The following is a 22712-nucleotide window of genomic DNA, read 5'->3' as shown; positions in this document are numbered from 1 at the left end:
CACACACACCCGCCCATGCGCACACAAACGCACACACAAACACACACCCACGCACACACACCCACGCACACACAAACGCACACACAAACACACACACACAAACGCACACACACAAACACACACCCACACACACCCACGCACACACACCCACGCACACAAACGCACACACACAAACACACACCCACACCCGCCCACGCACACACAAACACACACACACACACACCCGCCCACCCGCCCACACGCACACAAACACACACCTAACACGCACGTGTCACTGAACTGAGCCTCAACTGGCTCCAATAACAAAAACACATGGTTCTTGTTATATAATCATTCAAGCTGATACTGTTTATGTTTCTATGTTTTCATCACACTCCTTCAAAATACATGTAGAATATACATATAAATATTATTTTAGGTTTTATTAGATTATGCATGTACGGATGACACATTATTACTATTGTTATTATCATTATTATTGATGGTGTGTGTGTGTGTGTGTGTGTGTGTGTGTGTGTGTGAGTGTGTGTGTGTGTGTGTGTGTGTGTGTCAAGTGCAAATACACAAAATGGTGCTTCAGTTTAATGTTTTGCTAAACACACGCAGACAGTAAACATCAAAACACCAACAGAAGAAGAACATGAACTCTTCCAGCCCGACGACGCTCTGGAGAAAAGCCTGAGTCACGTTGTCGTATCTTGTTTTGCATCTGAGAGACGATCAATCAATAATAGTTTATGATCAGTGGTGATTATTGTTTGTGCAACACACAACACTAGGTTAGTGTTTAACAACTGTCAGCAGTGAGGTGGAGGGAAACCATTTAAAACATGTCTGCTGAGGAAGACGACGAAGATGAAGACGACGAAGATGACGAAGATGAAGATGATGAAGATGAAGATGATGGGAAGAGGAGGGGGCTTGACGATCATCTATCATCCCCTTCATGACGAAGGTGTGTCCAACTGACCAATGAGGACGCAGCCTCCTCCTGCGTCACAGGGAGCAGGGGGGGGTGGGGGGGGATCCAGACCTATAATAAACCCTGAGACTCGCCTCTGCACCAGACTCCCACCAGAAGAGTTCCAAGAGCAACGAGACCAGAAGACTTTTAAACTTCCTCGGCTTTCACTTCAGACTTTGTTCTTTTTGAACAGCTGTGGTTTGACTTCACATTTCCTGTCCTGGAGTTTCCTCTCATCTTTATATAATTTTAAAAGTGTTCGTCGCACAATAAGTGTTTTAGTTCTGAACGTCAGCACATCGAGCTCAATCTCCTGCAATGTTTCCAGAGGCGAACACAGGGTGAGTAAACTCCTGAGCCTGGACACATGGGCCTCAGGCTGGGGGGGGGCACATGGGCCTCCGGGCTGGGGGGGGGCACATGGGCCTCAGGGCTGGGGGGGGGCACATGGGCCTCAGGGCTGGGGGGGGGGGGACACATGGGCCTCAGGCTGGGGGGGGGGCACATGGGCCTCAGGGCTGGGGGGGGACACATGGGCCTCAGGCTGGGGGGGGGGGCACATGGGCCTCAGGCTGGGGGGGGGACACATGGGCCTCAGGGCTGGGGGGGGGGGGACATGGGCCTCAGGCTGGGGGGGGGACACATGGGCCTCAGGGCTGGGGGGGGGGGGGACATGTGCGCACAAGGGAAACCATTCTGCTCCGTGGAGTTTTACTCCATCTGATTCGGTGACAGATGACCCTTTAAAGACTTTGAAGGCTCTTGGATTGTTCTCATTTGTGATATTATAACTGAATGAGGAGTTTTATTATTTGACTTTTGAAATAAACAGTTCTAAGTTCAGAAAGTGCCTCAAAACTTGATCTGCAGCAGAGTGAACTTAAAGGACGAGCAGTGATCACGCTGAGCGGATCTGATGTGAAGTAATTACACATCGAGTTAGAGAGACCTGGTGATATCGCACCTCCGCACTCATGACAAATGTGATACTGCTGTGACTCTGCAGGAATGTGAGAGTGTGTGGGGGGGGACTCATATCCTTGTTAGTAACAGGCCTCAGGTTAGTTCTGCAGAACCGTCTTGCTATCCCATAATAACGAGCACATCACGTGTTACTGTGAGTTCACAGTTCGATAGGAAACCTCCGAACCCGACGCGTTGACCCTGTGATTTGCAAACTGTGGTTAAACCTGTTTTTCTCTTGGATGTCGTCCAGCTACAGCTACGAGGACTGTAAGGCCACTGCTGATTGGCTGCTGGCCCAGACGGACGTGCGGCCCACCGTGGGCATCGTGTGCGGGTCAGGCCTCGGGGGGCTGGCCGACATGTTGAAGGACCAGGTTGCCTTCAACTACAAGGACATCCCCAACTTCCCACAAAGCACTGGTGTGTTAAAGTACAGCCGCCCCCCCGCCCTGTCCCACGCTGTCCCGTGGGTATTGACTGACCGCTGTGTTTGTTTCCACAGTGCACGGACACGCAGGCCGGCTGGTGTTCGGCACGTTGAAGGGGAGGCCGTGTGTCTGCATGCAGGGGCGCTTCCACCTGTATGAGGGCTACCCCATCCAGAAGGTGTGTGACGGTGTCTCCTGGTCTCATGTCAATCTGCTCCACGTCCACTCACGTCCGTACAGTACTTACGCAGCCTGTGTTTCTAGATCACGCTGCCCATGCGGATCTTCAAGCTGCTCGGCGTGGCCACGGTGATGCTGACCAACGCCGCCGGGGGCCTCAACCAGGACTTTAAAGTGGGAGACATCATGATCATCAAAGATCACCTCAACATGCCCGGCTTCGCTGGCAACAACCCGCTGGCCGGACCCAACGATGAGAGGTAGGCCTCGTCTGAGAGTGTGTGTGTGTGTGTGTGTGTGTGCACAGGGTTTAAAAAGTGTGCATCCACTGCAGATACAAGTTTTCATGAAGAAGCAACACAAATCCTGTTGCTTGACTTCCTGGCAACTCCAGTCCTGAATGTGCCGCCTCCATCAGCCTCCATCAGCCTCCATCAACTCCAGCTGTGTCTGTTCCTTCACGTGTAGGTTCGGCGTGCGTTTCCCGTGCATGTCCGACGCATACGACCGAGAGCTGCAGCAGCTGGCCATGGACGTGGGCCAGGAGCTCGGGTACGGAGACTTCCTGAAGGAGGGCGTGTACTGCGTGCTGGGCGGACCCTCGTTTGAAACGATTGCAGAGGTCCGCATGCTGCACAAACTGGGCGCCGACGCTGTTGGTGAGTGGTTAATGGAGCTATTAGTGATTATTAACCACCAATACGGATCATTTCATATTGAAAGACAATACAAAGGCAGCAAAGTCAATATTTGACCTAAGTTAAGTCATTTGCACGTATGTTTCCTGATGCTTTATTTAAAATGGCCTCCTCCCCACCAGGCATGAGCACAGCACCCGAGGTGATCGTCGCACGCCACTGCGGCATGCGCGTCTTCGCCCTCTCGTTGATCACCAACAAGGCGGTGATGGACTACGACAGCGAGGAGAAGGCCAACCACGAGGAGGTCCTCCACATAGGGAAGCAGCGAGCGGAGCAGCTGGAGCGGCTGGTCTCCACCATGGTGACCAGGATCGAGCACAACAACGACTGCGTCTAAGAGGCGCCGCCGTTCATGAGGGTGTGAAACCAGGTTGCAGCTCTGCAGCGTCGGCCAAGGAGACTTTCACGAGCTCGGAACTTGGTTTATTTAGCTGAGGACGGACGAGGCTCCACAGACGAACGTCCTCTGAAGAATCCTCTTGTTCGTGTTCAGCCGACATCGTACATTCCTCTGCTGAGCGGCTCCTGATGAAGGAATCCCTTCTCAGATGTTTATGGGTCATTTTAAATGTATTTGTTCTAACTTAATATACGATCGGCTTGTGTAAATGTCTGCGATCTAACTTAATGAGCCAGAATCTGCTGTAAAGATCTTAATATGATGCTGTTGACATGTGTACATTTTTTAATAAGAATATTGTTACTAAATACTATATTTATTACTACGTTATGTTTCCTTGTGTGGTTCTTTGGGTCGTTGACTGATTTACTCAAGTATCAAGGTGAAAGAGATTCTCAGCCTCGACTTATGGATTGAATAAAAATATAAGAATGGTCAGTCGCACACAAACCTGATTCACGAGACCCATATCTTCATCTGGATCTGCAGCAAACCGCGCCCACTCAGAAAGACCCATGAACTATTCCCTCGGTGAACCTCATCAAATGTCTTATCTCGTATCTCGTGACTTTACTAAAGAAATCCGTTCAGTTGTTTTTCTGCAATCTTGTTCACAAACAAACAAACAAGTAAATAAAGCGACCGTTCATTCACAGACTGGTGAAAACCTCCCGTTTTTATTTTCAGAGAGTGATTGAAGTTTGACAGGAAGCTGAACAGTAAACCAACGTGTTGCATGATGAGCGGGTCCAAAGGGAACCACAAGGTTCCACTGTAAACATGAGCTGATGTTGCATAAGCGTGAATCTGCACAGACTCTGGACGAGGCTGCAGGATTTTCACAGGAGCACACGAATGAAAAATATTGAAAAAATGCAGCTCTTCCATGTTAAAAGTTAAAAACTGGTCAATTGGCAGAACAAACACTTGCAGGTTAATCTCTGGGTTGATGACAGACCTTTTTTAATACAGCTCTTCAAAATAAAACCTTTGCTCCCCCGGTTGAGCAGAATCAGGCAGAAACACGAGGTTTCACAGTTCACACTGCATCTCCATTCATCTTGCATAACTGTTCATCTGTCAGTACCGACGTGTTCCCTCTGACAGGAGGAACTAACAAGGCCCTTTTTCATCTTCTGCCATTATATAAAAGTATTCTTTTGTCAAACAGTCAGTAGAAAGTGCCATGCATAATGATAAGTAGTATGTTTGAAAGCTAAATAGATTCACTGAAGAACTCAAACCCATTCTGATGAACGTCTCCAGACCAGCAGATCTCTCCAAACACACAGTACACACATTCACGAGCACAGATCTCGGTGAAGAAAGAAGAGCGAGCTGACCAACTCTCCACCGACCACCGGCTCTGAGAGAATCTGAGCTTCAAGCAGCGTGAAAAGGAGAAGAGGAATCTGCACATTCCCTTCGACAGGAGGTCCGATTCCCGTCTTTAACAAGTCAATCAGCAGACGAATGTGGTCATGCAGAAGTGTCATTTAATATCTGGTGCTACATGATGAAGAATGATCATTAATGAGAAGAATTATATCATAATATTCATAAGTAAACCTCATAAATGACCAAAATATGACGGCAAACTTTCACACTTTTGGTTCAATGTAGATTAAAAGAATAAAAAATTACAAATGAGTTTTGGCACAATTTCCAAGGGTGAGTGTTTGTTTGTGTGTTTAAAATGTGTGTGTTTGAGTGTGTTTGTGTGTGTTTAAAATGTGTGTGTTTGTGTGTGTTTAACTTTCTCATAAAATGAAAACCATGAGAGATAATTCAGGTCAAAACAATGAAACTTAAATCTTTCCCTTAATAAAAACAAAACAAATATATCGATGAAAAGACGCATTTTGCTAAACGACAAAATAAATGCATTTTACATGTTTGTAAACATATTTAAACCAATTTATTGACTTAAATCTTTGACTGTCTTGGTCAGGTTTGTCCTGTAAAACCAAGTTAGAGGCTCGTAGTTAGCTTCTTCAAACAGTAACAACCGGCTGCAGTAACTTTAGAAACCAGATGTGTGGCGAGTTAACAACGTATTTCTGCATTAAGTGAAAGTTCATTTCCGATAAAAAACTAAATTTTTGTCTCCAGATTCTGAAATTAAAGCAATAACATAACTTTGGCCCCCGACAGGTCTGCTACTGAGAAATGTTTTTATTTATTTTATTTACTTTACGATAAAAGTTTGGTTTTGTCTCCACCCTCTAAAATAGGATCACTTCTGCCCCCTAGAGGTCTGCTACAGAGGAACACCTGAACGGCTCTGAACGCTGCGTTGGCTGCCAGGCTAAAGAAGAGCGCTTCCTGCTGCTGGGACGGGAAGAGTCGGCAGATGTTTGTGATACAGGCACAGTAACGATGGGTCGTCAGTCTTTAGTCCCGGAGGAGGGACTCGCAGCGTGGAGGACAAGGAGGCGCAGGAGAAAAGGCACTTGTGAAAGATACTGGGAGCTGCAGCCGGATGCTGGAGTTACAAGATGTCCGCTCATCTTCAGGCAAACATGGTCAGGGTGATCCACTGCAGAACAGAGGTAAAGTCACAGGTCAGTATCATCAGCAGGGGTTTCAGAACAATATAGATGCAGTAGGAGATCTGAGGGGGTAATGAAGCCTAAAGGGCTTGACCGCCCCCTGGTGGCTGCCTGCAGTACACAAGTTTCCCCTGATTACAGCCACATGACGGGACCCCGGATATCATCATACCCGAGCCCGGTCCAGACTCCACTGGACGACTGTTGGCCATACCTGGTAGAAGTTGAGGGTTATTTGTCCGTCTGCGTCTGTGTCCAAGGTCTTAAAGGTTTCTACAGAGACAGAGACAAAGATCAGCACCTTTAACTGCCATCCGATTCTTTAAGCCGTGTTCTGTCTTTCGTGCGAACACGTTAGGAACCTGCAGGGACGTAGCTATGCTGTGTGTTTGTTATGGACCCGCTCGTGGTCCTGTATGAGGTCGGTTGTTGTGGGACTCACTGAACATGGTCTCCAGTCGGACCAGACAAGTGACAAAGTTGTCAAAGTCCACAGCCATGTCGGCCTCGGTGTAGCGCAGGATGATCAGCTGGAACAGGTGGTTGGTCAACTTGAACCCTTGAAATCAGTCCAAAAAGGTCAGACTCTTGTGTTTTCCTTTCTTTTTCTCATATTGACATAAAAAGGTTGTAAAGGTCAAATAAATATTGACATGTAAAAGTACCTGCGGATTCCAGAGCCATCCTCATCTCATACGAGCTCATGGTGCCCGACTTGTCCAAGTCGAACTGCCTGAATATGGTCTGACACAAACAAGAGGAGGAAGTGGAGAGAAACCAACCAACACGCAGTGAGACAGAGGAAAACAAGAACATGAGAAACAAGTCCTCTGGCCACACGAGGCTGACGCAGGAACCACGAAGCAGAAGCCATCCTGTTCAATCTCACCAGGTAGCGTTTAACCTTCTCCCAGAGGACGTGGAACTCCGTCAGGCCCAGTTTCCCGCTGCCGTCCGTCTGATCCGACAAGTTAAGAAAAAACACAACTGCCACTTTCTGGGCTTAAGTTTTAGTTCTATAGTATTTTTAAGGTCAACAACACGTCAACATCAAGGAATCGTGAGGTGAGAGGGCGAAGCGAGGATACGTCCATGAGGTTGATCATGCTGCGACACGCTTCTTTGGTGAAGCCGTCCGTCTTCAGGTCTTTATCTGATGGGCGACAAAGACAGACACAAAGAGGAAAAGCTCATTTAACACCTGGGTCTTCAGCCCTGTCCGTGTGTCCGTCGGCAGGATGACACACAAACTACTGAACTTGGTGGGAGGACGCGGGGAAAGAGAGGACCCTTCAGATTTTGGCAGATCCAGGATCTTTCTTTAACATCTTTTAGGACATTTTCACCAACAAAATCAGACGTTAAGGGAACTGATATTTGTGCAGATCTCGATAAAAAGCTCCAGTAAATGTAAACGTGGTTTTATGGGGCGTCGGCTTCTTTCAGCCGTCATATGGTCATACATAGAGCTGGAAACCTGCATTTTGAGATAATGTGGATTTAAGGAAATCTACAGTTTACATGTATCTTCAATATTTACAGAACACATTCGGTGCAGAATTGAACTGTTGGCGCGGGAGTTTCATTCCAGTTTGCCGCCTACGTCCCTGCACAGAAACCTAGTAGCAGGATGCGAGAGGCCGAGAGACAACACATTGACTTCTAGCTGGGATGTGGACAAAGGGTCCGATCCAGAGGGCGACAGGTCGCTGCTGTGGTCAGTTTCCTGATGTTCGGAGTAAAACACGGGATTCCACAGTCAGCTGGGATTTCTGCTCACGTTTGCTGATGATCCTGTTGAGGATGGTCTGCAGCTCCGTCAGACTGATCTCCATGTCCTGTCGGCACAAACAGAGAAACGCTAAATACGACCTGATATGACTCCAACCACGCCTGCACCTCCGGCGGCCTGAGAACTCACCGGCCCCGCCAGCTGCCTGAACAGATTCTTGAAGGCGGCGTCGATCTGGCTCTCATCCAGCTCAATCTGAAACACGGAAGAGACACATGCATGTTTCTGTCCACGCAGCAGTGCAGGTCCTGTGTGGTTCAAACTGTCGTCTCACCTCTGTGGGCAGCTCCGCCTCCACCTTGTCGTCAAGCTCCCTGACGTGGAAAGAGAGAAAACTTCTTACTGGATTGATTCTTCATTTTATATCTATTTGTATGTTTTAATAATTTTCATCCCAAAAGGTGGGATTCCTTTACAGAGGAGCTACTTGTATTTGTATTTATTTTCACTCTCATCACTTCACCACACTTATCATTACAAGTTATTTAAAACATGCAGGACAAATCAATAATTAATCAAATCTTCAACGTGTCAGCAGTGTGGATTAAAAGAGGTTAAAGATAAAATCTGATTAGTGACAGAATTTGAATTTCTCACTCGGAGGCAGCCGGCTTCTCAGAGAAAACTCGGAGGACGAAGTCGGCCTCTTTGTTGGGATCGTACGTGGAGGGGACGATGATGTACTCGCCCGCCGGCAGCCGCAGCCGCGAGCTGACCTCCCTCAGGTTGATGAAGAGCTCGGAGCGAGCGCTGGAGCCGTGGGTGAGGAAGAAGTCCCGCTTCAGATGGACCCCGGACCTGCCCGCGAACTGGGGACGGAGTTTGTCTGTTAGTCAATAAAGTTTTTTTACAGCTTTTGGTCGACGGCAGCTCCACCTCCAACTTGATGCTCATTTTAATGTTGTAAATCGGATTAAATCGTTTGTTTAGAAGTGTGAGAGTAGAAAAGCTCGTACCTCATCTGGAACCTGTGGAGAAAACAGAAATATGAGATTAATAAATATTAATCATGTGATAAGCAACATCAAAATAAACCAGATTTTCATCAGTTACAGTCGAATAAAACTACAGTAACTTTTTCCTTCTTGCGTTTTGCATGAGCTCGACGGCTCCTCACCTCGTACAGAGCGAACCCGATGGTCTCCATGTCTTTGCCTTCTCGCCGTTTCTTCCTGCGGTCCTTTTGCATGAGGGCCACCAGGAAGCTGCACTCTGATTGGCCGGGGGCGTCCGGGTGCTGCAGCGCGATCTTGAACTGAGGGTTGAGCCAGAAAGTGGCTGCAGACAGGATGTGAGAACGTGGTGTTGAGAGGTGGAGGCGCAAGAATTACTTTAATATCAACATAGACTCAAACAAGTGGAGGGGTCGTCGCTAAGATCGTCTCGTACCTGGGAAGTTCCTGCAGCCCCCTGCTGTGCTGCCTCGCCTCCACTCCCCCTGGTAGAGCGAGGAGCTCCACTTCTTCAGCTGGCTGTTCTGCAGGGCGTCGGCCGTTATGTTACAGATCTCCAGGCGGCTGAACTCGCGCAGGAAGTCGCTGAACGACATCCTGGGAGATGGAAACAGGAGAAGAAGTTAGAACGATGTTACACGATTATTCATCTGGAAAAAACCCCACAGAACAAACATTAATCCTGTAATAGGTCAAACCTGGAGAACAGGATGTAAGAGAACAAGATCTGAAGAATCACAGACAGCTGATACCACTGGAATTTCTTTTCAGCGTCTAAAGGTGAATAAAAACCTGCTCTCGGAAACAGGCGAACTCTGACTCACCAGAACTCCCCGTCCTCGCTTTGGTTCTGTAGCCGACCTCTGACGGAGCGATCCACGCCGTCCCACTCTCTGGAGCTGGAGACACACAGACCGGACGGGACGGAGCAAATAGTTCAGGACACTTCCTCTCGACGTTACACCGACTGTGTCTTTTAAATCGTGTCTCAAAGACGCTTCAAACACGTTTCCTCTGCCGTTTGTTCAAGTGTGTTTCTAGTGAGTTGGGTTTTGATTCGATATTTGATTCTTTTCACCGAGATTTATTTACTGGACAAATCATAATGGTCAGTGTTAATGTTACATATTCTTTAACTTCTTTATCAACTTAATAAACATCTCACATACACACACTGACATCAGACACACACAGACACACTAAACAGGGAATCTTGTGTGTGTGACTCAAAGTGTATTTAAAATGTAAATCACAAGATGAAGAGACGTTTGCTTTGTGACTTCTCACATGACACGTTTCCTTCTTTTTTAAAACCTCATTGTTTCACAACACATAAGTATATATTAATATAAGTATAATTTAATATATAATGAATATTTCCTGAGTGACGTGTGGTGAAGTCTCACTTGTCGCTCCAGGCCCCGGTCCACTCCACCTCCCCCCAGGGGTTCCTGATGCGGACCAGCTTGGTCATGTTTCCTCTGTACACCACCTGTCAGGAGGAGAAACAACCAACTGATGAGTGTGTGTGTGTGTGTGTGTGTGTGTGTGTGTGTGTGTGTGTGTCTGCTTAACTCTCGCCTGTCACATGGGGTCAGTGGGTTTCACACAGGTCGTGTGTACGGAGCGTGTGTACGTAGCGTGTGTACGGAGCGTGTGTACGTAGCGTGTGTACGTAGCGTGTGTACGTAGCGTGTGTACGTAGCGTGTGTACGGAGCGTGTGTACGTAGCGTGTGTACGTAGCGTGTGTACGTAGCGTGTGTACGGAGCGTGTGTACGGAGCGTGTGTACGTAGCGTGTGTACGTAGTGTGTGTACGTAGCGTGTGTACATAGCGTGTGTACGTAGCGTGTGTACATAGCATGTGTTGAATTGTTACAGTAAAACACACCATAATAAAAGTCAGAAACAAGCACTTACATCAAACCAGGATGATTTACAATGAGGAACAAGTGTTTCTTTGTTTCTTGTGTTATGAAGGTTTGACAAAGTTAAAAGCCAAACCCCCCCCCCCCCCCCCCATCCATGTTGACATTGTTTTGTTTGACTTGTGTAACTCAGAGAAACTGTCTCGCTTGGGACTGGATCAGACTTCGTGCTGGCTGATGGTCGTCTGATCCACGTCGCTCCTCACCTCGTCCACTGCGGTCACAGAGTAGGCGTGTCCCTTCACCAGCTTCTTGAAGGTGACGGCCTCCATGTCTCGTGTGCTGGTGATCTGAGGCACAGAGAGAAGCACCAGGTCAGCGAGGTCGACAGAGAAACCTGAAAACTGTAGCCGTGACGGGATGAGCGACGCCGTCACCGTGGTAACCAGGCTCAGACATTAGATCACACGGAGTGAGAAATCCATCGTGTGTGTGTGTGATGTCATGACAGCATAACGTGGGACATGTGACTCACATACGTCCCATCACTCATCTTAGTGTTTGTAAACTGAGACAGGAAGTGGTTAACCACCACATGAGGGCGCCGGTGCTCAATAGAAAGTGCAGTGTTGCTTAAAGTCCAATATTCATTCTGCTCCAGCTCCTGAGGGACATTTCTGTCCCTTTAGCTGTTGAATGTGTCACAACTGTGTGTGTCTGCTGTTGTCCCCACTGTGAAGACGCGCTCATACAAAAGGAACAATCCCTGATGTGTGATTCCCCGTTTTGCTCGGGTTGGAGGATGCGTGCACGGTACTGACGTCAATGGAGCAGCCCAGCAGTGACCCGCGCTCGATGGCCCGTTTGATGATGCTGTAGAGGTCAGACGGCGCCTTCGCGAGATCGAACATCTCCGTCACGCCGCCGGTGAAGTCCTCAAACCCCTCCGACGTGCTGCCGCCCGACAGAGCTTCATAACAGCCGTTCAGCCTGAGACAGAAGAGGAACGAGTGCCGAGGGACAGATTGTTAATCGGGGTTCAAGAATAAAAGTTACAGATGTAGGAGCAGCAACAAGTCGCAGCCCGTCGGCTGGGCGCTCTTACTTGGCGTAGGCCTTCTCCAGCAGCGCGCTCCAGAACTCCGTCCCCTCCACTGAGTGGACGAACAGCAGCTTCCCGTCCTTCACCGGCAGCCGGTCGTCGATCACCACCTCCACCCACTCGCCAAACTGCCAGAACTGCACCAGACGGAGAAACACATCCACGTTACAAGTCAGCGTCAATGTCGTTCTGATACCACTGAAGTTTCAAAATAAAAGGGGTTCATTATGCAGAAAGGCACAAGTTATATTACTCAATATTCTGATCATTGTTACTGAATCTATAATCAGCTGAACTATACTGAGGTGGAGCTTGATTCAGCTACGCCATATTCTGTTTATACATGAATCTATAATCTATGCATTATATTATATAAACTCATAATATATGATTGATGTCAAATCTTCTTCTGAAGAGTTTAAAGTTTATTTATGAGGCACGTTTAAAACAACTGTGCTGAACAGGGTTAAGATATGAACATAAGAGAACATATGTATATATATATATATATATATATAGAGTTTGCAGGTTTCCAGCTGGTCTGGGACTGAAGCCAGTGAGAAGAAGCTTTAATCGTTTCCTTGGTCTGAGCGGTTCTGGTGTGAAGCCGCTCAGGACGTCCAGAAGCATCAGGCTGCAGGAGCACGTCATTCCTTCTGCTCCTGTGTTTCCTAAACTCAATACAGAGGCTGAGCGTTACACTCCCTCCGGGTGTCTCTTTGAAATATTTGTCAAACCGGTCCCGCGAGTAAGTCCTTGGTTTACGAGGTGAAGTAACTATCGTTCATTTTCCGTTTCTTCGTCCGGCGACTCCCCCGAAGAACCAGGAGCTCAAACAATGAGAGGATTGAATGAGGGCGTCAGCTGCTTTCAGAGGAGATTAAAAGATGAAGTTCACTGAATCGCTGCTGGAACTTTCCCACGACTGCCACACGCGCTGTTGGCCAGCAGGGGGCAGAAGAGACTAATGCAACACAAGAGGAGATGCATGAAAAAGAAGGTGTGTTAGTGTGTGTGTGTGTTAGTGTAGTTGTGGTTATCCTACATTTGTGTATATGTATTTAAAATACTAGATCAACAAGTTAACAAGTCAGGATTGTTATTGTCTGAATTAAAATTTAATTTGTGCAGTTGATTTCAATCATCATTTTAGTTTTGATTATATACTGGGAGTCTAGGGCTCCATTTTTCTATGGTTTATGGTTCTGGCCACTGGATCCAGTTAGGACACGTCGGGCAGGATGTGAAACCAGCCGCAGGCAGGGAACGTCAAAATAAGAGCGAGAAGCACAGTGAAATATTCCCTTTTCAAAGTAATTCGATTTGTTAGAGGAGAGGAAGACGGGGGAGGAAGTGGCAGGACAATCGTGTGTGTGTGTGTGTGTGTGTGTGTGTGTGTGTGTGTGTGTGTGTGTGTGTTTTTGTGTTGTGTGTACAGCAGGAAGATGGATCACTCTACACACCCTGCAGATCCACCTCTGGGAGGAGCGGTGTCACAATGAAGCCGATGAGGGACAACACAAACCACCCCCCCCCACAAACACATAAAGAGGCCCACTCACTCGCCTGTGGCCTAAATGCTGCCACACAACTTGATTTGTCTCTTTCAGTCTGACGCTGTCGAGTCTTCCTCTTACAGCAAGTGACACCAACTCTCCGAGGGAAATGAAACGTTACCACATCTGTGTCCGGACTTGCAGACTCAAATCTTGAGAAATTATTTTTCTCCACACAACTGAAAACACGTTAAAGACTCATGTGCTATAATAAGAACAGCAGAAAAAGGATTCTGCCCCAGTTCTTTTCTGATTTGCTGTTTTTATAATTTATTCTTCTTTGTCTGACGCCCTTGTTTGTTCACACAGCTTTCCTCTTCCTCTCCTTCTTCTTTCTCATTTCTTTTTGAATCAATCACCAGTACGCCCCTGCCAGCACATAATTACATTTTGGGATGACTCATCCAGGTCTGAGGAATTCGTCCAGAGGCTGAGAGGATCCAGAGCGATACAAAGGAAAACCCCTGGAAGAGTCAGTGCAGTGAACAGAAAAGGGAACAGCAGAAAGTGGAAACATGCTCGGGCAAAGAATAACGAGACAAAAAAACCTGTGTACATGCAACAGAGAAAGAGGACGAAGAAACTAGGTCAACTCTGGACCGACTGGAAGCTGCCATGTGTGCACGAGCCGTTTAGCTTGTGTGCATAGACATTAAACACAGGCATGCAGCTTCAAGCCTCCAGAGCAAATCCAATTCCTATGTCCACTCACATGTGTGTGTGTGTGCATGAGAGTGTGCGTGTGCATGAGAGTGTGCGTGTGCATGAGAGTGTGCGTGTTTATGTATTTGCATATTGTGAATGGCTGTATTCAACAATATAAAAAAATGAACAGTGTCTCTGGAAATAATCAGTGAAAAACAAGCCTTGGTTTCTCTGTAACTGAGTCACCAGCCCCAGCAGTGTGTGTGTGTGTGTGTGTGTGTGTGTGTGTGTGTGTGTGTGATGGTATTTATTGACTCTTTGATAGATGAGTCTCTTTCAGCAGAGAAACCCTGACGATGAAAGATGGATGGATTTCCCAAATATCCTTGAGTGTGCATGTGTGCGTGTGCGTTTGCGCGCGCGCGTGTGTGTGTGTGTGTGTGTGTGTGTGTGCAAACGTATGTGGCCGACAGCAGTTTGATTTGTCAGTCTGCTCATTTCTGGTGTAATGTGTTCGTTCTCCACTGCACGTTGGTTCCCATGCATGTAACATGCAGCTCTGATGTGTGAGCACTTCACTGGTCTCCCTGTCTCACTCTCTGTCTCACTCTCTGTCTCTGTCTCACTCTCTGTCTCACTCTCTCTCTGTCTCACTCTCTGTCTCTGTCTCACTCTCTGTCTCACTCTCTCTCTGTCTCTGTCTCACTCTCTGTCTCACTCTCTGTCTCACTCTCTCTCTGTCTCACTCTCTGTCTCTGTCTCACTCTCTGTCTCACTCTCTCTCTGTCTCTGTCTCACTCTCTGTCTCTGTCTCACTCTCTGTCTCACTCTCTCTCTGTCTCACTCTCTGTCTCACTCTCTCTCTCTGTCTCGCTGTCTGTCTCGCTCTCTGTCTCCCTCTCCCTCTCTGTGTCCCTGTCTCACTCTCTGTCTCACTCTCTGTCTCTGTCTCTGTCTCACTCTCTGTCTCACTCTCTGTCTCGCTCTCTGTCTCTGTCTCCCTCTCTGTTTCCCTCTCTGTCTCTGTCTCCCTCTCTGTCTCTCTCTCTGTCTCTCTCTGTCTCTGTCTCCCTCTCTGTCTCCGTCTCTGTCTCCCTCTCTGTCTCTGTCTCCCTCTCTGTCTCCCTCTCTGTCTCACTCTCTGTCTCCCTCTCTGTCTCTGTCTCCCTCTCTGTCTCCCTCTCTGTCTCCGTCTCCCTCTCTGTCTCCGTCTCCCTCTCTGTCTCTGTCTCACTCTCTGTCTCACTCTCTGTCTCCCTCTCTGTCTCCCTCTCTGTCTCTGTCTCTGTCTCCCTCTCTGTCTCTGTCTCACTCTCCGTGTCCCTGTCTCACTCTCTGTCTCCCTCTCTGTCTCCCTCTCTGTCTCTGTCTCGCTCTCTGTCTCTGTCTCGCTCTCTGCCTCGCTCTCTGTCTCCCTCTCTGTGTCCCTGTCTCCCTCTCTGTCTCTCTCTGTCTCTGTCTCCCTCTCTGTCTCCCTCTCTGTGTCCCTGTCTCCCTCTCTGTCTCTCTCTGTCTCTGTCTCCCTCTCTGTCTCCCTCTCTGTCTCACTCTCTGTCTCTGTCTCACTCTCCCTCTCTGTCTCACTCTCCGTGTCCCTGTCTCACTCTCTGTCTCCCTCTCTGTCTCCCTCTCTGTCTCTGTCTCGCTCTCTGCCTCGCTCTCTGTCTCCCTCTCTGTGTCCCTGTCTCCCTCTCTGTCTCTCTCTGTCTCTGTCTCCCTCTCTGTCTCCCTCTCTGTCTCCCTCTCTGTCTCTGTCTCTGTCTCCCTCTCTGTCTCTGTCTCCCTCTCTGTCTCTGTCTCCCTCTCTGTCTCTGTCTCGCTGTCTGTCTCTCTCTCTGTCTCCCTCTCTGTCTCTCTCTCTGTCTCCCTCTCTGTCTCTGTCTCTGTCTCCCTCTCTGTCTCTGTCTCTCTCTCTGTCTCTGTCTCGCTCTCTGTCTCTTGGCGGGCTGACAGTGGCAGAGCTGACTCAGCTCAAACTGCTCCGTGACCAAGCAAATTGAGACGGTGGAAAAATCTTTCATCGGCTTCTCACTCATAAAAGGTTGAAAACAATCAAAAGAAATGTAGTAATTGTCGGAGAGGAGAGGAGAGGAGGAGAGGAGAGGAGAGGAGGAGAGGAGGAGAGGAGGAGGACACTCGGTGTAATCTGCTCTCTCTCTTCTCTGCAGCTGTTCTGGCAGATTCCTCATGTTACGAAACAGGAGAGAAACACTGCAGCATAACGAGCTTCACAGATCCACCAGTGGTTTGTGTGTGTAAAGTGAGTTCAGCTGACAAGGCTCCACACTGAGACTCAGAGAATCCACTGAAGGAACTGGATGTGTGTGTCTCAAGTTTTATAATCATATCTCATATGGGCTTGGAGAGCGTTTCCACTCAGGCCCTCCCAGGTGGTTTACTGACTGACGGGTGTGGATCTTATCTCTGATGACTCACTGGGGTTCGTCCAATGAAAAGCTCAGGATGTTTCATCCACATTCTTGCTGGGAAACTCCGGTGAGAGAAAGAATGAAGGAAACTCTTCACGACTCAACTGAGCAACAAAGGTCACATTGAGGCTACGGATTATTTTCACAATCAAATCATTCAACAAACAGTTTTCTGTGAATATACGACACATAATAAAGTTAAATTCAGAATGAAGACAAACACCCATCATAACTTGTGACAAGCTCCAGGGCTCACGGTGATAAAACAGCTCCTCTCTCCACCAAGCAGTCTCCTATGGAACCACATGTAAATCCACTAGATCCGGATTCTGAGCCAATAGGATCAGGGAGATTCACCATGCATCTCAGAAAACTCTACATTTGCTCTGGCAGCTGAATGTGAATCGTGTGTTGCTGCAGCAGATCAGATGTGATGTGTTCATGTGAAGAACAGGAAGTTGTGCTGCTGTCACCTGGAAGTGAAAGATGCCGGCGTATCCCTGCTGGAAGCCCTGACCGTGAGGAACCACTCGGTGGAGGAGGGAGTTGTTTAAGGTCAGCGAGGCGATGGCAGCCAGCAGCCAGCAGTCGCCTGTGGAACACACACACTCAGGTTTATTCTCCTGGATCAGCCCTGAAGGCCAGAAGCCTCTCGCTCAGCCCGACCACGGTGCGTCAGGACCTCAGCAGGTTGTTGATGTGAAGCAGGTGTGACACCGATCCTGCAGATCCAAGTCTAATTCATTCATTCCTCCCACATAAAACTGAAATGCACTTGGAGGCTGATCGGTAAACACTGGAATTCACCTTTTAACAGCTCGGTGACGACAAGAGCCAGGAACCATGTTTGAACAAGCTTCGCCCTCTGGGAAAATGGGAGAGGCAGTTATTTCTGGACTTGAGGGGCTGTAACTACCAACCCTCCCCGAGAAGCCGCTGATAAGAACCTCGCTGTGGATTTAAGGCACAATAATCGTGATTCAATTATTACTTGGTTTGTCTGTTAGCCGACAACCTTCAGCGACAGGTCTACTTTCGCTCGACTTCTACTCTCTGGTTTCTTTGTGGGAGCGGCTGGTGGTGGCTTCATGCGTCGATGCTTTTAAAAGACTACAGTACCCAACAGTCCACATCACACTCATAGATATCAGTCCGCTACTTTAGACATTTCTACGAAAGTCTAAAGTCTCCATAAATGCAAGTTAATGATACTCAGTAGCATTGTGTGTCTATTAAAAGAATCAGGGTCTTATATTGTCATATAAACCCTGATATCAGCTGATAAGCCCTCAGCACTGATAAGATTCGACTGTTCAACAAAGCGACGCATGATGTTATCCTGCTCCAACAGTTTTTAGGGGTTTGTTGTTTTGCAATGCAGCTGTTCCTGAGGGAGGAGTGGGGGGGGGGGGCGCGTCCTTGTTTACAGATGTGAGGCTGAGAAACAGAACATGAATTATAGATGCAGGAAACATCTCAGGAAACAAACTGTTACTGCTGCGGCTGGATTGACTGTTAACTCGACTCTGTTCACGTCGTTTCCTCCTGATTCACTTTGAGTCCTCGGTGCTGCTCCTGCTTCACAACAGCAGCAGTCACCGTTGGGCTGATGCTGTGGTCACCAGCCTCTTGGAGCCCAAGATCACTTTTTAATTCCAAACCTAAGCCGAGATCTACCATTACATTACATTACATTTCATTGAGGTGACACTTTTATCCAGAGCGACTCACAGTAAGTGCATCAACCACGAGGAACAAACCAGAACAACAAGAATCAAGAAAGTACCATTTCTTCAAGAAAGACAAACTACAAAGTTCTATAAGTAAGTGACATGTAAGTGCTACTAAATTGTTAGTTTAAACTTTTATCCAAGGTGTAGTCTGAAGAGACGTGTCTTCAGTCTGGAGGAAGATGTGTGGACTTCCTGTCCTGATGTCCATGTGGAGCTGGTTCCACGTTCAGGAGCCAGGACAGGAAACAGTCGTGATGTTGTTGATATCTTCCAACAAACCCACTCAGGGTCATACTTATTATTTTTCTGTTAAAGGCTGAATGTACAAGAAATAAATATACACAAAGAGAGGCAGTTGTGCAAATTTTTCTATTCATTGCACAATATTCAAATTAATATCAATTCATATTTACAATGGACAATATGTAGCTTCTCAGTTCCACATCATGTTCTGCAGAGGAGCTGCTCCTGCAGCACAATGTTTTACATTTAGGCTTTGATTTGAATATGGCCACAAATAGGATTATTTCCTTGTATGAAAGAAGTCCCTTGTACTCAGATAAATACCAGTACTACACAGTATGAAGCTGAGCAGCTTCCGCTCCAGCAAATATTTAACAATAAAAAAACCTTTTGAAACAAGGGAATGGATTCCATCAACAGAAACGCTCGAGTGCTTTTATTTTGAAAAGGCATACAGAAAGTGTTGCAACCATTTGTTTGTGACATAAATTCATCAGATAAACATTAAAAATCAGATAAGATCATTTTCTCTGTTTAATCTGCTGTGAACCAAAATGTTTATCTGTTTATGACACAAACGTATTTACATCACTTCCCGAACCCGTTTCAAAGTAAAAGCACTCCAGCGTTTCACCTTCTGAATCCACTCATTTGTTCCAACGGGACTTTGATTGTTATCCACAGACCGGAAGATGCTCGTCTTCAGACCGGACATTTAGTTTAGGACATGAACCAACTAGTCAGATCCTTTAATTAGAAGGAACACAGAGTTCTTTGCCTCCTGCTTCATCACTGTCCCACTAAAAGTGTCACAGTGAGACTGACCCGGCTGTAAAACATCCATAAAGATGTGACGGCCCTCAGCAGGGAGGATTCAGCATCAACATCTGGAAATACCCAAGTAATGGTGACAATCCGCCCAATCGTTGACCATCTACCTGGTAAGAATGAACAAATCACCTACTGGTCATGTGTTATTTGTTCTCTTACACCTCAACCTGCGACTATGAACCTGTGGCAGCGCGGTAACAGTCGACCTTGTATTCTTCAAGGTCACGTTGCTCTGAGAGGGAAGATTTACTTATTCATGTCTTACATCCAGACCTCATCGGCTAAAAGAGAGATTACAACCAGCAACCTTCCAGTTGATTGCCTGTTTCTCCCGCTGACCGCCGGCGTCCCTCCCTCGTCAAGCTGTTAGCAGTTTATAACTCGGGTATTTCTCTCGTCTAACAGCTGAATCATGCAGCAGTGAATCTGGGGATCTCTCCCAGCGGGACTCACCCAGAGCTCCCTGACAGATGTCTGTGCGAGTCGCTCCGTCTACGATGAACTCGGGCCGCTTGCAGAACTCCTGTCGACAGGAACATGAACAAAAGAGGAAAATCAGGGCTTTGCTCGCCTTAGGACACATTTTCTCACACTGTGTTGATTATAGAGTAAAGGACGGATCCCATAGAAATGAATCCTGACTCAAGTAGGTGAGAGTACGAGTCAGAAGGATTTAGAAAACATAACACACAGGAACACACTGTAAAAGATCATCTAAAGTAAATGTATGTAGGATGCAGTTGGTCATGTTATAATGTTAATTAAAAGAAAAACTCTATCAACTTTAGTTTTATCTCTGTGTCCAGTATAGTGACTGGTACAAGTACAAGTACAAGTACAAGTGGTAACTTGAGGCCCGACTAGTTTGTTTTCTGCAGGATGACACAAAAACCACCGAACAGATTTACATGGAATATGGTGGAAGGAAGGGGCCAAGAAAGAATGCAATACATTTTGGTGCAGATCTGGAACAAAGGAGCAGATACGATAATTATTCTTCCACTTTCTTTAACATTGCTCTGAGTGTGTGTCTTGTCGGAGGTACATGTTCTGCTGAGTTCTATTCAAATTCAAAATGTGTTATTAAAAGTGAGAAAACAAGATAGTTTGGCTTTAGAAACTGTATTTATTGTGTAAAGCTAAAACACATTTCATTTTCATCGGGATCAATGAATTATTCTCTGATGAATCCAGGCGAATGTAGAAAGACGCCCTGTCTTTGAATGTTAAGGAACATTCCTGGATCAGCCCCTTGGTCCAGAATGGAAGTTTCTTTTTTGGACCATGACTCATTCTTCATTATTCATTTTCATGGAAATCCGTTCAGTAGTTTTTACACAATCCTGCTGACAAACAAACATCCTCCTGTTTCAGTTTCCCTTCTTTAAAAAGCTCAGCGCTGAAATGAACGACAGATGATCTCCAGCTAATGTAGAAGGAAAACAAAGCTGCATTCTAGTGTTTCTTCTTCACGTCCCCCCCCCCCCTTCATGAGCCATCTTCTACTCAGCATGTTGAGCGTGAGAAACCACACATGAAGCTATAAAAAGAAATACTCTTCCTCCTCGTGCCCCAGAAGCACGCACACACACACACACACACACAGCTGCACACAAACCATGACACACAAACAAACCATGACACACACGGCTGAACTCACACAACTTAAATTCTCTTTTCCAGGGTCACACTGAGCACAGATTTTTTGTTGAAACGAGAACACGAACACCACGAACCCTCTTATGCAGCGTAAATATTACAGATCCTGCGGTGCAGGCGTGAGGGCTCATGCATTATGAAACATCAGACTTTGGAGAGACGAGACCCGGGAAGCATTAGAGCTGACACACACACACAGGACACACACATGTTCACAGCGGAGAGAGGAGCTAAGAGGCTGCAGTCACGTAGAGGATCACGACCCCTGCGAGCTCTTAAAGATCACGATGCGTCTCGCTGCACTTCCACAGGAAGCAGTGACCCGTCACGGTATGTGTAAATCGCACAGTGATGGGTGTGTGTTGAGATAACACCTAATGAAGAGAGGCCCGCTTTGTTCTGTGGTGTCATGATGAGGAGAAATGTGTGGTTCACCTCCTGAGACACGAGCAGGAGCCAACACAGCTCCGCTTAAAACCAACTCATCCAATCACACCTGACAGAACGTTGAGTTGCCAAGCAACAGATAAAAGTAATAAAAAGCCTAAAGCAACAGACTGGGTCCTCTCCTGAAGTCACCAGTCAATGTCTGATGGGTTTCATCAGGTCGTAGAAACTTAGTCTCTGTGTTATCTTCAGAACTTTAAACCAAACTCTTCAAGTTAAAGGTTCATACGTGCTTTGTTTTACAGGATCTCATTTCCTACAGATTTTATTAGAACTGACAAAAGGACACCTGGTGAATGGCTACAGTATAGGTCATAAATCCTCCATGTTAGCAGATGGGACATTGCTATAAAGATTAAGAATTTGAAGAAAGGAAAATGAAGACAATGTGAATCAAGTCAGATCAATTTCAGAGCTTCTGTCGGATGCTGGAGTTTTCCAACTGTACTTGAACACACCGACTAGCAGAGCATCTGTATAATTAAAACACAGAGAATGCAACTTTGACTAATTCAGACTAAATTATAATTTTATATTGTTTTAAGAGCTAAAAACATGAAGTGTTCTTTGCAAAGACGTGTTTAACTTTAAGTCTCTATCAAGTATGCGATTTGTTTTTGCAGATACGTATATAATATATTCAATACGATATTCAACATTAAGAAACAAGGAAAGTGTAGGTGCGTATTTACAGGATCAACAGAGGACTCAAGTTTTAGATTTGAAATGATATTTTGGAGGTTTGAAAGCACAGTTCCTCTGGAGGTGGACGCCACTAGTTTGGTAAAGGACTGAGATTAAATGAAAGAAACTCAAAAGTCAAACTTAATAATAATAATAACCCAGCTAAGATCCGTCCTCTCACCGTGGGTCTCATCCAGCGGACTCCTTGGGTCTTGGAGGATTTCGGGCCGAGCTCGTCGAATCCCAGGGACGACGAGGCGCAGGCGAACAGGTTGTCCTCGAACAGCCTCCGACTCTGCAGGGACTGGGCTCTCAGAGACTCGTAATCCTGACCCAGAAACTTCACCGCGTTGTCGTTCTGCCCCAGACCTTCATCCCGATCCCACTGGCTCCTCAGCCTGGCGGCCATGCCCGTGGCGGTGTAGATGCGCTCCTCCACCATCCTGACTGCGTGGAGTTTACAGCGGAGGGTTGGCTGATTCGTACACGTGTGGAGCTACGATGTCAGGATGTGTCAGTAATTAATGAGGCACGAGCTTTTACATGAAGCACTCTGACGGCACTGATGCAAATGTGATA

General features: G+C 46.9%; 2 protein-coding genes across 5 annotated transcripts in view; one reads left to right on the top strand and one right to left on the bottom strand.

The window, feature by feature from the left end:
• The window catches only part of LOC117779098 (calpain-1 catalytic subunit-like), a 38243-nt gene that overhangs the window by 12231 nt on the left and 3300 nt on the right, over window positions 1-22712 (bottom strand). Inside the window, exons 3-23 of one of the 4 annotated variants that reach the window (XR_004616922.1) lie at window positions 22315-22629; window positions 19797-19866; window positions 17010-17128; window positions 11910-12043; window positions 11626-11794; window positions 11071-11154; window positions 10343-10428; window positions 9761-9835; window positions 9373-9533; window positions 9101-9261; window positions 8940-8951; window positions 8581-8792; window positions 8255-8297; window positions 8113-8175; window positions 7972-8029; window positions 7280-7344; window positions 7081-7149; window positions 6857-6935; window positions 6634-6750; window positions 6406-6464; window positions 6064-6178 (exon numbers count right to left, since the gene is read on the bottom strand). Coding sequence is in view for 3 of the 4 variants with exons in the window: in XM_034614969.1 (XP_034470860.1) it covers window positions 6152-6178; window positions 6406-6464; window positions 6634-6750; window positions 6857-6935; window positions 7081-7149; window positions 7280-7344; window positions 7972-8029; window positions 8113-8175; window positions 8255-8297; window positions 8581-8792; window positions 8940-8951; window positions 9101-9261; window positions 9373-9533; window positions 9761-9835; window positions 10343-10428; window positions 11071-11154; window positions 11626-11794; window positions 11910-12043; window positions 17010-17128; window positions 19797-19866; window positions 22315-22575 (2124 nt within the window). In the remaining variant the exon portion in view is untranslated. Of the gene's footprint in view, window positions 1-5395; window positions 6179-6405; window positions 6465-6633; window positions 6751-6856; window positions 6936-7080; window positions 7150-7279; window positions 7345-7971; window positions 8030-8112; window positions 8179-8254; window positions 8298-8580; window positions 8793-8939; window positions 8952-9100; window positions 9262-9372; window positions 9534-9760; window positions 9836-10342; window positions 10429-11070; window positions 11174-11625; window positions 11795-11909; window positions 12044-17009; window positions 17129-19796; window positions 19867-22314; window positions 22630-22712 lie in introns of those variants that run through there. The other 3 variants (XM_034614969.1, XM_034614970.1, XM_034614971.1) reach the window with 3 other exon arrangements.
• LOC117779127 (purine nucleoside phosphorylase-like) lies at window positions 1055-3906 on the top strand. Its single transcript, XM_034615031.1, has 6 exons — window positions 1055-1305; window positions 2181-2350; window positions 2433-2536; window positions 2623-2798; window positions 3007-3197; window positions 3359-3906. The coding sequence occupies exons 1-6, from the start codon at window positions 1283-1285 to the stop codon at window positions 3574-3576; spliced, it is 882 nt and encodes a 293-aa protein (XP_034470922.1). The 5' UTR covers window positions 1055-1282; the 3' UTR covers window positions 3577-3906.

Source organism: Hippoglossus hippoglossus, chromosome 18 (genome assembly GCF_009819705.1).
Source record: "Hippoglossus hippoglossus isolate fHipHip1 chromosome 18, fHipHip1.pri, whole genome shotgun sequence".
Lineage (NCBI taxonomy): Eukaryota > Metazoa > Chordata > Actinopteri > Pleuronectiformes > Pleuronectidae > Hippoglossus > Hippoglossus hippoglossus.
The sequence above is the reverse complement of the archived record's forward strand: the minus strand, read 5'-3'. Positions and strand labels throughout refer to the sequence as shown.

What these genes read in the sequence shown, in the direction of transcription:
- LOC117779127 (XM_034615031.1), top strand. Translation starts at nt 1,283, where the DNA reads ATGTTTCCAGAGGCGAACACAGG. An exon ending in GCCGGACCCAACGATGAGAG is followed by an intron (nt 2,799 to 3,006) that starts GTAGGCCTCGTC and finishes CTTCACGTGTAG; the next exon opens with GTTCGGCGTGCGTTTCCCGT. An exon ending in ACTGGGCGCCGACGCTGTTG is followed by an intron (nt 3,198 to 3,358) that starts GTGAGTGGTTAA and finishes CCTCCCCACCAG; the next exon opens with GCATGAGCACAGCACCCGAG.